Source organism: Pelodiscus sinensis, chromosome 2, assembly GCF_049634645.1.
Source record: "Pelodiscus sinensis isolate JC-2024 chromosome 2, ASM4963464v1, whole genome shotgun sequence".
In the NCBI taxonomy this organism is placed as follows: domain Eukaryota; kingdom Metazoa; phylum Chordata; order Testudines; family Trionychidae; genus Pelodiscus; species Pelodiscus sinensis.
In genome coordinates this window covers 135694309-135711333 of record NC_134712.1, presented here as the reverse complement: position 1 = coordinate 135711333, position 17025 = coordinate 135694309, and the positions used below count along the sequence as shown (strand labels likewise).

General features: G+C 49.5%; 1 protein-coding gene across 1 annotated transcript in view; it reads left to right on the top strand.

Annotated features, from left to right (window-relative positions):
- Positions 1-16516, top strand: part of ROPN1L (rhophilin associated tail protein 1 like) — a 42007-nt gene extending 25491 nt beyond the window's left edge. The window contains exons 5-6 of the mRNA XM_075921474.1: positions 7253-7428; positions 16003-16516. Coding sequence (XP_075777589.1) covers positions 7253-7428; positions 16003-16063 — 237 coding nt within the window. The 3' untranslated portion in view covers positions 16064-16516. The remainder of the gene's footprint in view (positions 1-7252; positions 7429-16002) is intronic.
- Positions 16517-17025: the final 509 nt, after the last annotated feature.

Genomic DNA, 17025 nt, shown 5'->3' with positions numbered 1-17025 from the left:
TGTGCTGCTTTGCTTCTCATTGGAGAATTAATATAGCAGTGCCCTCAGTAGGCTGTACACATGAGGCAGCTGGCACATGCTGTTAGGTGCAGCTACACTGCATGCACAACTAACCAACCCCTCAGTTCCTTCTCTGACACTGTTGGCTTTGGTCGGAACCCAGAGATTAACCCTCAAAGATCAGTTAGATTTTTAGTTGTAGAAATGAGATAGTTACCTGGTGTTCATTGTCTAGTTCACCTTCCCTCATTCCTCCATTCCACCATTCCTCCTGCCCTTTCCCCTCATTGTCTCTTGTTGGGCCCCTGGCATTTGTGTCTCCTCCACCCTTTGTGCCTTCCCCTTTCTTCTCCTGCTTTGGAGCCCTCCTTTCCCCTCAGCACAAACCCCTTCCTCTCTTCACCCACTTAGTTCTCCCCTTTCCCCTTCCCTTACTTTCTGCCATCCTGACACTTGCGCCTGCCAGGCGGAGCAGCATGGTGGGCAACTGCCCTGTGTGCCGGGGCTGGAGCCAGGGCCGCGGTGCTATTTTTAGTACCATAGCCCCAGCCCAGGTGCAGCTGCACCATGGGTTGGCTCCAGTCCCGGCACATGGGGCAGTCACCCGCCATACTGCCCAGCCCCGGGAACACCTGGGGCTGGGGCTGGGGCTGGGGCTCTATGGTGGCTGGTGCCAGGACTGCCGTACTAAAACCATGGCCCCAGTTGCTCTGAGGGGGTGGGAGGCATGGCAGGCAGCTGCCCCGTGTGCCAGGACTGGAGCTTGGGCAGCGGTGCTATTTTTAGTGCCTCAGTCCAGCCTCCGGCTGTGGCAGCTGCCACGCTGGCTGCATTGTGGCTGCCCATATGCTTCTGGGGGCGAGACAGCCACCTGCCTCCAGAAGCAACAGGGGCCACAGCTGCACGGCTCTGCTGAGGAGGTGGATGGGACTGAAATTCTTGGTGCGTGCCTGTGCAGGTGTGCACCTTACAGGGAACCCTAGGCACCAGGCACATTCGGCACCAGGAAGGCCCAGGGAGCAAAGGACCCAACTCAGGTCAGCTCTGACACCTGTGCAAGTTAAAACTCCTTTGGCACTGACCAAGTCGCCTTCAGTTCTGCCATTGGCAAAATCACATGCTGCCTCAGCACTGAATGCCTCCATGCCTCCTAATGCACCACTGGCACATCCCAAACATTTGGCATCGATGGTACAGCCTGCCTTACCAGTGCTTCCTCTGGCATCAGACCTCTGGTACTGGAGACTTTCACCACCAATGCGGACTTATTAGTCACCTTGGTTCCCGGAACACCACCATTCAGCACCAACAGCATGCCATATACCTCTCATTTTAGCTTGTCAGTCACACCAATTGGATCAGCACCTCTCCTTTAAGTGATGAGGAAGAAGACTCCTTCCTGGGTCTTTACACCCCTAGACAGTCCTCACCAAGACCAACAGAGGAGCCACTGTGCCATCCAGTTTGCCTTATTGGAATCCCTAGACCTTATACCGGACTCAGCAACCTCAACCGCTCCCACAGCTAGCTCCTTAACGCAGATCTCTGGCTTTCCCTACTTAATCAATAAATCAATCCATAGCAGAGGAGGAGGGAAGACCCTGAGATCATGGAGGAAGAAACAGACTCTGACTCCCAGCACTGGCACATATCTTGTCCTCCTCGGCAGATGATACCATCATGCCTCTGCCCCCTATGTCGAGGATGATTTCAAGTGTTTCCAGGATCTCTGCAAGAGAGTGGCAAACTTCTTGGATATTTCTCTGATGAACTTACTAGAGACCCAGCATAGACTCAGACATTCTTCATGTCTCACCTACTGCTAAGTTGGCCCTACCAGCACTCACGGATCTGGCTAAGGCAATGTAGCAGACCCCAGCCACTATCTCTTCCCTTCCCCATCCTGCAAAAGGTCAGTTAAGAAGTATTATGTGGCAACAAAAGACTTCTAATTCTTCCACCGTACCCCTAACTCTTTAGTGGTAGAGACCGTAAATCAATGGGGCAAACAGCAGGCTACACACACAATGCCCTAGTATAGAGACTGGAAGTGCCTAGATCTGTTTGGCAGAGAGTCATTCACCAGACATCCTTCAACTTAGAATAGCAAATTATGCTGTTCTACTTGCCAAGTTCACACACATGTTTGATCAACTGGCATCCTTTATTGAGCACTTGACAAACAACAAATGAGAACAATTCAAGGCCAATATTAACGAGGATGCATTTATTTCCCATGCTGTGCTCCAAGCTTCACTAGACTCCTCAGATACAGTTGTGTAATCCATCTCCACTGCTATAGTCATGCGACGAGCATCCTGGCTACATCTGTCTGGTTTCCCCACGGAGGTCCAGGCTATCATAGAAGACTTGCCCTTTGAAGGATCTAAGCTCTTCTCCAAATCCACTGATGCTTTCCTTCTCATGCTAAGGACTCCCAGTCTACTCTCAAGATCCTTGGTATACATGTTCCTGTAACCAAGAGAAAACAAGTGAGATTTTTAAATCAGAGCTACAAAGCCACTCCCTTCACTTAGCTGCAAAGGCAATATGATAACAGCTGCAAGCAGTTTCGGAACAGATGCAGACAACCTGTTGGCCATGCGTCAACTCCTTAGCCCTCCAACATCAAGACAAATCTTTTGAAGGGTTGGTTGAGGGTCAGTGAGCCCCAAAATCTCAAAGATAGCATCTGATCACTCCCACACCATTTGGGAATAGACTAGCATCTTTTTATCCAGAGTGGAATACCATTACCACAGATGAGTGCTATAGATTATGCAAACTGGTTATTGCAGCCCTGAAGTTTCTGGTCTCTGTCAGTGGGATTAGAGCAGATGCGGTTGTATCGAAGGGCTTGGCTATAGATGATGGATCGTATGGTGTTTTCTGGATGGGAGCTGGAAGCACGTAGGTAACTGTACGAGTCAGTGGGTTTTCTGTAGAGAGTGTTGTCTAATTTTCCATTGCTGATTTGTACAAGGGCTGCATTGGTCACCTTCATAGTCCAGCTTGCTTGCCTGCACATGAGGCCACTACAAACATAGCAACGAACAGTTTACAGACTACACTATCGCCATATCAACAAATGCCTTACTATGCCCTCCAAAATAAAGGATTCCCTCTCCTGGGGGACAGTCCAGGGCAACTCCTGCAGCAGAGTGCCTTTCCGCTCTATACCTCGATCGGTGATGATCACCACGTATGCTTCTCTAATTCAGTGTGGAGCCCACATTGATCACCACTCCATCCAAGCACGCTGGTCTCAAGAGAAGTCCAAACTACATATAAACCTCCTCGAACTCAGAGCAGTTTGCAAAGCATGTCAACACTTTCTACCCTTGATTCAGAACAAAACCATTCAAATATTTACGGACAATCTTATAACAATGTATTACATAAACCAGAGCTCATTCTTACTGTAATAGGGTGGACAAGGCCCCGACATCCCTGCGGATGCCTTTCTATACCCTGCCCAGCAACAGGAGCAGAAGAAAGGTCCTCCAAACAGAACAGAGTGGCAGCCTCTGCTGCAACCAATCAGGATGCTGCAGGCTGATATAAAAGAAGCTGCTAGACCAGGGCTTGGCAGTTTCTTCCTGGAGCTCGACCCAGACAGACCTCAGGGCTGACTGGGAAAATATCAGCACGCTGGACAGCTCTGAGTGGGAGCTGGACTTCATCCCTGGTTGGAACCAGGTCCCGCAGCTAAAGACTAGCCAAGAAGCCAATGGCAACCCTTGCAGAGCCCTGGACAGGGGAACTTGTCTACAAGACCCTAGACTAGAGAAAGGGGTGAATGGAGCAGCTTCCCGGAGAAGTGGCCCAGGGACGTGACAGCAACCAATCACTTTGAGATGCAGCAGGTAACTGCTACTTTTAGGGTCTCTGGTCTGGGACCCAGAGGAGTGGGCAGGCCTGGGTCCTCCCTCAACTCCCAACAACCACACCAGGGGATAAAAGAAGAGACCTGGTCTCAGGCCATATACTGGACACTTCCTCTCTGCAGACAGTCGAGTAGAGACTACAAGACTCCCCTCAGCCACTGATGAGTGCTCATAAGAAGGGCAGAGCACTTTACATTTACCCACTATATTTTGATGTGGTACAACTATGGAATTGGTGTATTCTGCATAACATTCATCTGACAGCCGCCTAGCTTTCAGGTAATGACAATATTATGGCAGACAATGTCAGCAGACACTTTGCTCTGAATCATGAGTGGGAACTCAGCACCAAATGATGCCCCAGTATAGGCCTGTTTGCAAACAGCAACATGTCCATGCTACTCGTCCAGAGCTGGCCTTGACTCTCAGTCATTGGGGAACGTCTTTATGATAAAGTGGGACATACCACCCATATATGCTTTTCCACCACTCCCACTCCTCCACCATGTTATCTTCAAAATAAAACAGGATAGAGCCACAGTCATTCTAATAGCACCCAGTTGGCCCAGACAAACCTGGTTCCTTGTCTCCTCCAAATGATGATAGCATCTCATTAGCATTTTCTACCTATCCCTTGCTTGCTCATGCAGAATGACGTACAACTATGTCACCCCAAGACTTAGACCCTACAACTTCATCTGTGGTTCCTTGCTGGCTGACCTCAGTCAAAACATCCTGTTCTGTACCTATCCAGGAGATTCTTCTCAATTGCTCCAAGCCATCTACGAGAAAATCATATATTTGCACAAATAGCACCTGTTCTTAATATAGTGTGATGGTCTTTCCATCTCTCCCACATCAGCTATCCTCCCATATATACTCAAGTATCTCCATGAAAGTGGCATTTTTTGTTGCCATCACTTCAGAAATGCTGGGTGGGTGAACTTGGAGCCTTCATGATGGACCCTCCATGTACTAGATCCCAAGTTTCTTCCCAACGTTCCTTCCTCCTTCCACTGTAATGAACCTATATACTTATCTGTCTTTTTCCAAAGCCCCACACTGACAGCAGAGAAGCAGCTCTGCATACCTTGGACATCTGCAGAGCAATTGCCTTTTGTGTAGAAAGGACCAGGTCCTTCCACAAGTGTTCAAGGATCTTTGTTTACTTTACCAAAAGGTCTCAAGGCATTGTTATTTCTAAGAAAGAGTATCCAAGTGGCTCTCCGAGTGCATTCACCTCTTTTACCGCAGTTTTAATCAGGATCCTCCAGCAGTGGTGCAGGCTCATTCCATGAGAACAATGGCGGCTGCTACAGCCTTCTTTAAGAACATCCCTCCACCTCCCACCTTTCCTCCTCTATGCTTTGGAACATCTCGTTCTGGAGCAGAGAAGGAACTGAGGAGTCAATTGGCTGCACATGCGATATAGTCGCTCCTAATGGCGTGTGCTTGCTTCCCTGCGTGTGCAACTTGCTGAGGGCACCGCTTTCTTAATTCTCCTACTAGAAGCACAGCAGCTCTCAAACACCTAGGTGGAGCACCCACAGGGACAACCATCTCGAAGAACCTCTGTTACTACACATGGAGAATAACCCTCTCTTCCTTACCTTTTAATTTTTTATATTTTAAGTGCACCATCATATATATAGTAGCCCAATGTCTGTGACTCTCTAGCGTTACAGTCTTGCCTCTGGGGGGCACTGTTGCCTCTCACCGTGGCGCTCGGCTGAGTTCTGCACCGCTCAGCTGGGCCACCACGGGGGAGCCCAAACGGCCGCTTGCTCCCCCGCGGCGGTTCAGCTGAGCGGCACAGAACTCAGCTGAATGCCATGGTGGGAGGCGAAGGATGGCGGGGCGGTGACGTACACATCCAGGGGGTGGGGCCTGGATGAGCGTGCTTCTCCGACGGAGACAGAGGAGAGTGGACAGAGAGTGAGAGGCAAGAGGGAGAGAAGAGAAAGAGAGAGATGGAGCGGAGAGAGAGTGAGAGGCAGGAGGAGGAAGAGAAGAGAAGGGAGAGTGAGAGGCAGGAGGGGGAGAAGAGAAAGAGAGAGAAGGAGCGGAGAGAGAGTGAGAGGCAGGAGGAGGAAGAGAAGAGAAAGGGCGAGTGAGAGGCAGGAGGGGGAGAAGAGAAAGAGAGACGGAGAGAGAGAGGCAGAAGGCGGAGGAGAGCTAAGGGGGGGGGAGGCAGTAGGAGGAGTAGAAAGAGAGAGAGATGGAGTGAGAGACCAGAGGCTCAGGAGAGCAGACTGACGTGGAGGAGAGACCTGAAAATCCCGTCTTATGACGGGCTAATTGGCTAGTTGATCTAGAATAGACAAACTTTGTGTTTCAGATTCATTGAGTTTTAGCTATCTGAGCCAATTTAGCACAGCCCTCACTAGCCCAAGGTCAGATACAATGAAATATTAGTTCACGGATAAAGTGATAATTTCTTTACCTGGTGATGTATTAGTAAATATGGCTGCGGACATATGTCTGTACAGTCTAATATGATGAAATTAATTGCTCAGTGATACACTATTTCCCTTTGGCATTGTTTACAAGAGTATAGATTTACACTAGGACCTATTCTATACTAACAAAATGTTCTTCTTTGAGTGATGTCCCCATGGGTACTTCATTGTTGGTGTTGGGCTCGTCCCAGCGCCACAGATTGGATACTTTCAAGCAATCCTCAGGTGGGCTGTGCATGTGCGAGTGGAGAGTAGCATTCCCGCCTTTGAAGTAGCGCTCTCAGCCTGCTTTTCCCTCAGTTCCCTCTTCACCGCCCTGGGCTACAGACAGAGCTCAGCCCTCTCCTCTTCAGCGTGCTCTGCATATCAAAAAGAAGCAATTGAAACCAATTGAGTACTTTAGATATCAAAGAGAAACAATTGAGTACTTTAGATAGACTCCTCTCTTTAGTCAAACAAAAAAAAAGCAAACAAAAGCTGCTAGCAGCTCTCATGGCAAACAAAAACAGCCAAGTCAAACTGAAACATAAAAATAAAACGAATAAACCAACTAATAACCAAAGCAGGCAGCTTGGTTTCATAGCTTGGGTGGTATACTCAGCCTTGGGGAGACATGCCAGTCCTACCTAAGGACAAGAAATGTGGAAGATGCTGGGAGCCTATGCCAGCCTCTGATGTCAACAGCAAATGCATACGCTTTTTTGGGGGGGAGGCAAATGTACAACAAAAATGTGTCCACTGCTGCAGCCTGACAGTGAGGGCTCACAAGGAGACAACAGTCTTGGTTGTATTCACAATGAATTTCAGAAGCTGACAGTCTTTTATGCAATATTATATTATAGTGAACAAAGAATGCTAATGCCTTCTGGTATTATGTCTTTCTTTTCTTGGTTGGGATCCTTCTAGTCCTTAATGGCTTCTATGAAGTATGCCTGTGAAATTCTAACAACTGATCCAGCGGGTGGACCTGCTCGCATTCCATTTGATACATTCTCATTTATCTACACGTACCTGGCTAGTATCGATGGTGAGATACCAGACCACTGTGTTGAAGCTTTCCTCAACACTCTTAAAGGACAAGCGTAAGTATAAATTTAGACCTGGGGCATGCATCAACTATGAGTTCATTCTGGTTTCATATGTCTGTAATTTTAGTTATATAATCTCTCTTTTCACTTCATCTTCTCTTTGTACTTGATAATAGAGAGCATAATAAATATCAAGAATAACATTTTTCAAAAATAGGTGCGTAAAGTTAGACTCTGGTTGGCCTCAATGTTAGGAGCATGAGCCAACAGTTTTTTTACCCATATGTTTATGTTTCCAAACATTAGGTTACAAGTTATGGTGTTCTCTCCTCCAGATTCAAAGCTATAAACATAATTTCTAACATCAGTGTGTTATTTGAAACCATAGCATTTTAAAGTTTGTTGTATTTTACCATAGATGTTAAACTGGAGAAGGGAAATAAACAAGCTGGCTATGTCTACACTGGCATGAATTTCCGGAAATGCTTAAAACGGAATACTATTCCGTTTTCAGTTTTTCCGGAAAAGGAGCATCTACATTGGCCGCGGAGTTTTCGTGATAACGATGCGCTTTTCCGGAAAAGCGCGTCTACATTGGCGGCACGCTTTTCCAGAAAAGCAAAAGCCCGGAACCATTTTGAAGAGGGCAAAGGCCACCAGACCTTTCCGGGGGCGGGGCCGGAGCTCCGTCCAGACGTGTGGTTAAAGGGGTCTCGCCGGGCAGTCGTTGGTCTCGTGCTCCCGTGCCTTGGGGCCTCTGCCAGGGACTGGCACACTTCGCAGGGTCGGTGGTTGCCCAATGAGTTTTGGGGACACCACCCTTTAGCCCCCCAACAGCTTTTCCCAGCGTTTTGTTTTGTCTGCTCTGCTCTGTCTGCCATGGAGCCGTGGGTGGCCATGTACCTGCTCAGGCCCCTGTTGGAGCTGTACAGGTGCCTGGAGCTCGTGCTGCAGGCTGGTGCCCTGCTATTCACATACCAGGAGGCAGAGATCGCCTTGGACTCCCTCACCAGGGAGGTCCTGGCAACCGTGTGGCATCAGCACCCCACTGTGGAGAGGCCCATTTGGAGACCAGCACTGACTGGTGGGACCGGGTGGTCCTCGGACGATGGGACGATTACCAGTGGATCCGGAATTTCAGAATGAGAAAGTGGACCTTCTTGATGCTGTGCACCTGGCTCACCCCCGTGCTGCAGAGAACCGCCACCCGGCTGCGGGCACCCATCTCCGTGAACAAGAGGGTTGCCATCGTGCTCTGGAAGCTGGCCACACCGGACAGCTACCGCTCGGTGGCACACCAGTTCGGGGTGGGAAGATCCACTGTCGGAGTGATTGTCATCGAGGTATGTCCCAGGGGGAGTGGGATGGGGGGAGGGTGCTGCATTCCAGTCCCAGGGACAGCCAAGACTCCCGGCTGGGTCGCCCAGGGGTTTGGACCGTCCCTCCCTTGTACAGGCCCGCTGGTGGGGGGGGCGTGGGGTGTGTGTGTGAGGACAGAGGGAATCAAGGGGGGGCCCAAGGGAGCGCACACTCACCCCTGGCTGTATGTGATGTGTTCCCTTGTGTTTCTCTGCACCCTTCTGTAAGTTGTCCACGCCATCAATGATGTCCTGCTCCCGCGAATCATCTGCCTGCGCGACGTGGATGATACCATGGCCGGCTTCGCTGCCCTCGGGTTCCCCAACTGCGGGGGAGCCCTGGACGCCACCCACATCGCTATCCGGGCCCCGGAGCATCGAGCAGCCCATTTCATGAACCGAAAGGGGTACTGATCCATCATTCTGCAGGCCCTCGTGGATCACCGGGGCCGCTTCGTGGACATCTACGGGGGCTGGTCCAGCCGGGCACACGATGCCCGCATCCTCCGGAACTCAGGACTGTTTCGCAGGTTGGAGGCGGGCACCTACTTCCCCCGGCGGGACTTGACTGTCAGGGACGTGCCTATGCCCATCTGCGTCGTCGGGGACGCGGCCTACCCCCTGATGCCCTGGCTCATGCGGCCCTACACAGGGCAGCCGGACCAGAACCGGGCCCGGTTCAATGATCGCCTCAACTGGGCCTGAAACCCAGTGGAGCTGGCCTTTGGACGCTTAAAAGCCCGCTTCTGTTGTTTGCTCACCTGTCTCGACACGGGTGAGCAGAATGCAACGGAGGTACTGGCCATGTGCTGCGTGCTCCACAACATTGTGGAGTGCAGTGGGGAGGCCTTCCTCCCTGCATGGGTGGCAGCCGAGGCACAGACCTTGGACCAGCCCGACACAGCTGCCATCCGCCAGGCGCGCCAGGAGGCGGTGCGCATTAGAGAGGCCCTGGTGGACATGTTTGCCCAAGCCCCATAGTAGGGTCGCCTGGGTCACCTCAGACTACTCCGTCCCATCTCCTACCCTTCCCCACCTACTCCCGTTACCTCCCCCCCCCAATAGTAAAGCGTCGGGTCACAGCACATCAGCTGTCATCGTGTCTGTTGGTCGGGTGCATCGGGCGTAGTTAGGGTTTTTCTTCTAAGTTAGGCTAGGGTTTAGGCCACCATCGCCTGTCCTGAAGAACAGCCAACAGGATTTGGGACTTGAGTGGAAGGCTCACATCAGTGCCATCTTCGACGGATCTCCTGGCTCTTCCTCTCCTGAGGCCCGGAAGGCCCAAAGGATTGATATGGCCTGCTTCGCTGTCATCTTCCGTCGAAGGATCTCCTGCCTCTTCCTCTCCTGAGGCCCGGAAGGACCAAAGGATTGAGGTGGCCAGCAACACCACAATCGTCCTCCCTGCGCCTAGACTATGTTTTAGAATCTGTACTGTGCATCTTGTAACCATTTGTGCTTGTTTGTTGCTATGTAAATATAGTTTGTGGTTTACATCTTTACTGAAAAGTCTCAGTATTTCTTTATGCGCCACAAACCAATGACCACTGAAAAAGGCCCCCCCCCCAGTGATAGAGTCATGAATTTGTTGTCCACAGTTTGTAACCCTGTTAAATTGAAGTGGCTAATTGGCATCTCACATCATTTCTTACAGTTACTAGAGGAACACAATAACCACACAAGATTCAAGTGAAAACAGAACTTTTTATTTACAAAGGAGGGGGGGGGCTTTAACTGGGAGAGGGGGGGGGGACCTTTAACTGGAACGGGGGGGGGACCTTTAACTGGGAGAGGGATGGGGGGGACCTTTACCTGGAACGGGGGGACCTTTAACTGGGAGAGGGAGGGGGGACCTTTAACTGGGAGACGGAGGGGGGGGCAGTTACTGGGACAGGTGGCCCCTGTGAGCGCCCCTCCGGGGGCGGCCCTGCCCACGCTGGGCAGACTGCGTCGGGGCAGGCTGCACAGTGAGGTGGCCACGAGTAGGAGCACGAGTAGGGGCAGGAGCAGGGAGAGGAGCAGGAGCTGGGAGAGGAGCAGGGATAGGAGGAGGCATGGGCTGTGCTCCGGGAGGGATGGCGGGGGCATGCGGACCGGCCATGCCATAGTGGATGGCATGCACCAAATGTGCCGTCAGCGTGCCCATTGTGGTGCGCATCCCTCGGCATTCCTCCAGGAAGGCAGCCCAGCCCTCCTGCCGCCAGTCCTGGTCCCCCTGCACCCGCTCCACAATTGAGGTCTGGATCCCCTCCACCGCGGTGATGTGACGGCGGAGCAGCTGGTCCTGGTGTCGGAGCCTCGGCCTCCGGGCTTGGGCAGCTGGGGGTGCCGCTGCTGCTGGAGTCGCAGGTCTGGTGCTGGGTCCCGCTGCAGGGAAGAGAACAAAGGACGGGTCAGTCAGGCAGGCCGTCCACTGTCCCCACACCTCATGCCCTCCACCCCGGAGCCCAGGTGACCGCACAGTTGTGTGGCTTGGGCCCACTCGGTTCCCCTCCTGCTCCCGTGTTGTATGTTGGCAAGGAGGACCGCCCCTGGAGTAGGGTCCTCCCTCCAGTTTTGTAAGCACCGGTCTGTATCCTGGCCCCGTGGAGGGCGGGAGGGTGCTTGTGCTGCGTTCACCTGTGGAACTCCCTGCCGGTGGAGACTGTGAAAAGCTTTGGGCTAATCACTGGTGTTTGACAGGGAGCGAGATGCATCCCCATGGCAGTGCCTGGGAGCACAGCTGTCACTGAAGGTCTGGGCTCTCAGATCCCCTCGCGTGGGATATCTCCTGGATGGAACCAGAAGAGTGACTGGGTGGGGGGATGTCCCATCCTTGCAGCAAAACTCAGGGGCCCATCTCCCTCCCACTATCCCTCCTGCAAGCCTGGTAGCCCAGGGACAGGTGTGGTCACAGTGGGGACTTCCTTCGGGGAACCTGCCAAGGCACCAGGAGCAGGTGAGGGGCTTGGTGGGGGTCCATGGTCACAGGACTATGACACTGCGCTTTTCCCAGGAGCAGCTGGCTGTGCCTCACAGCCAGGCATGGGACAGTGTGCCGTTCTCTGTGCTGCACCCTTGGTGGAGCAGCGGGCTCTGGGCTGAGTCCCTGGGGCCCTGGCCGGTTCCAGCCAGCATCCACCCTTCCCCCTGGTCCCGCCGAATGTGTGTGAGCAGCACGGTCCCAGGCGTGCCCTGCAGCTTCCTGCCACAGCCACCTGCCGCTCGGTCACCAGGCTGCACGTGGTTGCACGTGCTGCTAACTGCCTCATGCTACGCAGCATGCAGCTCACGTGGCCTAAGTGACATGCTCTCCCCCTCCCCCCTCCGGGCACCTGGCTCTCCCCCCCCCCACCCTCCGCCCCCCGCCCTTTGGGAGTGTAACCTGTAAAGACTCACCAGTGGGTTCCTCCCTGGCCTCAGAGGAGCTGCTGGAGGGGGCCTACTGGGTGGCAACGCTGGCCTCCTCTCCTGACGCGCTGCCACTGTCCTCTCCCTCCTCCGGCTCGGTGGGACGGTTGATGGGGGGGGTGCTAGCAGGTGTCCACAGGGACAGCTGGGGCTTGCGGGGCTGGCTGGCCCAGAAATGAGTTCAGCCGCTCAAAATAGGGGCAGGCATCGGGTCCTGCTCCCCTGCCCTCCGAGGCCCGCACGTACGCCAGCCGCAGCTCCTTCACCTTCGACCGCACCTGCTCGCAGTTGCGGCTGGGGTGTCCTTGCTGGGCCAGGTTCCGTTCCGGTGGTGGAACTGCAGGTCATGGAGACCCTCCTCCTCCTCCCACAAGTCCAGGAGGGTCTCCAGCTCCCTGGGGGTCCAGGATGGGGCCCTGCGTTTGCGGCCCCTGGGGGCTTCCTCCCCTGCCCCGGGTGGCTGGGCAGCACAGTTGGCACGTGGCAGAGCTGGGAAGGGTGGTCTCCTGCAGGCTTCTGCCACGTGCGGCCAGTAGCGTCCACGCTCTTTAAGACCTCGGGTTACCCGGAAGTCCGCTGCTTCTACGGGGTCTCCCGCTGTCCAAACCGCTTTTTTCCGTTTCTTCTGCTTTTCCGGAAAAGCTGTCTACACTGGCCCTTTTCCGGAAAAGCTTTTCCGGAAAAAGGACTTTTGCCCGAGCGGGAGCAGCGTAGCATTTCTGGAAAAGCGGCTGATTTTGTACAGTACAGCGTCATTGCTTTTCCGGAAATTCAAGTGGCCAGTGTAGACAGCTCGCAGCTTATTCCGGAAAAGCGGCTGCTTTTCCGGAATAAGTGGCCCAGTGTAGACACACCCGCTATGTAAGAGTGCATTTGTGGACTCTCTGTGAGGAGCAGCTACCCATCACTGCCTTTTAAAATTTGTAGAGAAGTGGATGGAATTACCTGAGGGCAATCCACTGATGCCTGCTAAGTGGTACAAGGAGAATACACTTGTGACCAACTGTATTGAAGGAAGCAGATTTTATAAGGAGATCATTCACTAGTGTGACTGTTGTACTGTCTTTGCATTGGCTAGCTCCGAAACCTGATATCTAGCATATTGGCAGAAGTTGAATTCTGCTACAGATTGCTGGAGATGATCTACTACTATCAACGTCCTCCTTCAGGAAAGGAACATCTGAGACTAGATCATAACTAGCAAGATTTTTAGGTCCTTCCATTTTTTTTTTAATATTAGCCATGATTCTAAGCCACTGGTAATTTCCCTTCCTTAGACATGATCTCAGGTGTTCATTTATCATTAACAGGGTCTGTTCTGTCACTCTGCTGCTCCTGCCACCTTTATAGATTTTATTAATCTTTCCAGAAAAGTATTATGGCAGCTCCTCACAGATTAGGCAAAGATGGTCTGGGCTCGTTTGTAGTTCTGCTTTCAAGAACAGTTATATTGGTTAGAGTGTCTAATTAATCCCTTAGTAGACTGGTCGTGCTTTTGACTGGTGTCCTGTATTGCAGCAGGATATAAGAATGGGATCAAACACTACTGGAGAATCCTATTTGTCTTAATGGATGTTAGATTCTGTACCACTGTGCCCCATAAGTTGAAGTCTCACAAGATAAATTTTGATGTCTTTGTTTGAGATCAGATTTGAAAGAAAACTTGCAGGGCTTGAGTAGTCTGTATACAGCTAGAATGTCTATATTGGTCCTGTTTCTAGCGTTCTATGTCGTCCAGGTGCATCTGAATGACTTGGGGTCTGGGTTAATATCTCATTTCCATGTGGGTTTGGTTGGGTTACCTGACAGTCACTTTGCCTCCCTACGGAACTGGGGCTCATAGGGTGGAATCCTGACCCCACTGATGTCAATGGCAAAGCTCCCATTGACCTCACTGGGCTGAGGATTTCACCTATTGTATGTTGTATGTCCTGCTGGAACAAGTTGTACCAGAATGAGTCTGACAGTGTCTTCAACCCAAATTTCAGTGATGTAGGCCAGGTCAGTTGCCTCAGCCACAATCGAGTAACATGTAATGCAGACTTAATTTTTAACCAGTCGCGTGTTCATGAGCCTGAGGTTATGGTGTATCAGCCTCAGGTCAGATGCCTGGAAGGGTCCTATTGACTCCTTAAGTTCAGTCCCCTGCTGGTGCAGGCTACTCTATCATATAATCAAGTCCTTGTTACCATGGCCTGCAAGCTGATACCTGGTTTATATGTATTGATATACATTTAAATGTCTGTTCCTACAGTCCATCCTGAGGATGTATATTTTTGTCTTGGGTTACCTCAGTCCGGTTAGGTAAATTTGTGAGAGGCATAAATTTGTTTGTTTTATTTGTCATTTTCTTTGGTGTGTCAGGGTCCCCAAGTTTTGTAACGTTGTCTCTCTTATATGCTGTTGGCATAGTCCTGATTTCTGAAAGGGCATATCTCGTATACCTGAATATTTGAGTAATACATTTCTGCTAGAGGAGGAGAAGAATATGATATACATGGATTGCTCCCTTCTTGAGCTGTAGGTATATGGAGATAACCTATTTCATTTGTGTCTGTGCTTAGCTTTTGTCCATAGGTACTTCCTGCTGATGGTGCAAGCAGGATTAACATAGTCACTGCACTAAATTAATTGACCCATAAGTGTGTGTTATTTTGAGCTTTCTTGTCTCTGGAGCATCTTTGGTGGGAAAATAAATGCACTAATGCCATCTCCATTTATATTAACAAATTGCTAAGCTTTCCTCTCACCACTTAGGATAACTATAGAAAAGCAATCATGCATACAATTATAATTATATTATTTAATGTAATACAATTATTTAGGTTTGTCTGGACCTTAAGTAAATTGTTATACAGTAGTTTGTTTAAAATTGTTAACTTTATTTATTCTCCCTTGTTAAGTTTATGAAAAGTTAATAGCCTCATGAGAGTTGGCTTTCACTTTTAAAGGTACTTTACTAGACTACTGCCACCTAGTCTGTATTAGCTATAAAGACAACACTTTAAGAGACTCCAGTTCTGTTAGCAGACCTTTGAAGTTGTTTGGGTTTAGGTTTCACTTCCAAGATCCCTTCCAGAATCCTAGGTCTGACTCTGTCTTGACCCTATTTTTATTTGAGCCCATTGAAGGGGGCTTTATGGAGCTTCTGCCCACTTGACTTTAGTGGATTTAAGAGCCAGAGCAACATTATCTAGTACAAGTTTAAATTCTATTTTTTAAATAGAGCAAAATTTGGCTGAAATTTACTTATTGCAGAAAAATGTTTCTAAAATGTGCAATGTTACAGAACCAGGTATTGTCTGTTACAACTGTTGCAGTGACATTCTGAACTATGCTACAAATAAAAGTGTTTAAGAGAAGAAAATGTATACATTAAGGCTACGTCTACACTGGCACCCTTTTCTGGAAATGCTTAAAACAGAACAGTTTTCCATTATAAGTATTTCCGGAAAAAGCGCGTCTACATTGGCAGGATGCTTTTCCGGAAAAGCGTCCATAGCCAATGTAGACGCGCTTTTCTGCAAAAAAGCCCCGATCGTCATTTTCGCGATCGGGTCTTTTTTGCGGAAAAGACTACTGTGCTGTCTACACTGGCCCTTTTCCAGAACAGTTTTTCTGGAAAAGGACTTTTGCCCGAACGGGAGCAGCATAGTTTTTCTGGAAAAGAACTGACAATTTTACAGTAGATCGTCATTGCTTTTCCAGAAAAGCAAGCGGCCACTGTAGGCAGCTGGCAAGTTATTCCGGAAAAGCGGCTGCTTTTCCGGAATAAGTGACCCGTTGTAGACACAGCCTAAGTGTAGCTTTAAAAAGTTCCGCCACTTGGGTCATTGAAAAAAAAATTTACTGAACGAATATTTATTTTCTTGTAATTTAGGGAGCGTAAAGGAGATCTGGTTGGAATTTCAGATTTCTTCATTCCAGCAAAGAAGATTTAAGAGAAATATAACAAGGACTTGCTGAAAGTACATACTACCAATTCAGAGCGGAACTTTAATAAAGTCTCAAGATGTTTAACATTAGCAGTCACAACAAAATAAAGACTTTGATATACCAGTATACATAATTTGCAGTATGATCTTTATTTATGAAAGTTGAATAAATCTTAGGATTTATTTGTTTTCATAGATGTGTAATTTTAGCTTTAGATTAGAAACTTTTAATAGAGGTTAATGGTTAAGGAATTTTTTGGAAATATTGTGTAACTTCATGTGAAGTAAAAAATTGTTTTTGATAGAGATATTGGCCTTCATAAATTAATCAAGATTCTTCTATCTGAAGGCCATATTTAAAGAACTTCAAGGAACTATGCTATTTATTTGTATTGTATGTGCTTATATGGAACTTATGCTTAGTAGATCTACCTAAATAAAGAAATCAGTTGTCCCATTTTTTTCCTAGTGTCCCGAAAACTTCTTTTGGCACCTAAAATATCTTGTTCTTCATGCAGTTGTCCATGTATATTCCACTTGTGGTTCACATGTGCCCCATTTTGCACAGTAATGACAATTGGGCCATGACTGCACAAATGTACATACAGTAGAGTTCCGATTATCCGACCTGAACGGGACCAACGGGTGGTCGGATTAACAAAAATGTCGGATAAAACGGAAACTGGTATGAAATCAGGTTTATTACTTATTATTCTACAGAACAAGTAACATAATAACTAACATAATAGAGTACAGAACATTTAGTATGCAGTGTATGGCAAAACACTAAAGTTATTGTTTAAAAAAATTAGTGATTGAAGTTTGTTTCCCAGCTTTGTTTCTCTTCCTTGCAGCAAGGTCGCGCCAGCATCTCAATAACATAACATCACTAGCAGTTGCCTCCCCTTGTTATTCAACGTAAGCCAGTGCCACCTCAAGAGCCTTGACCCCTTCACTATGACTAATTC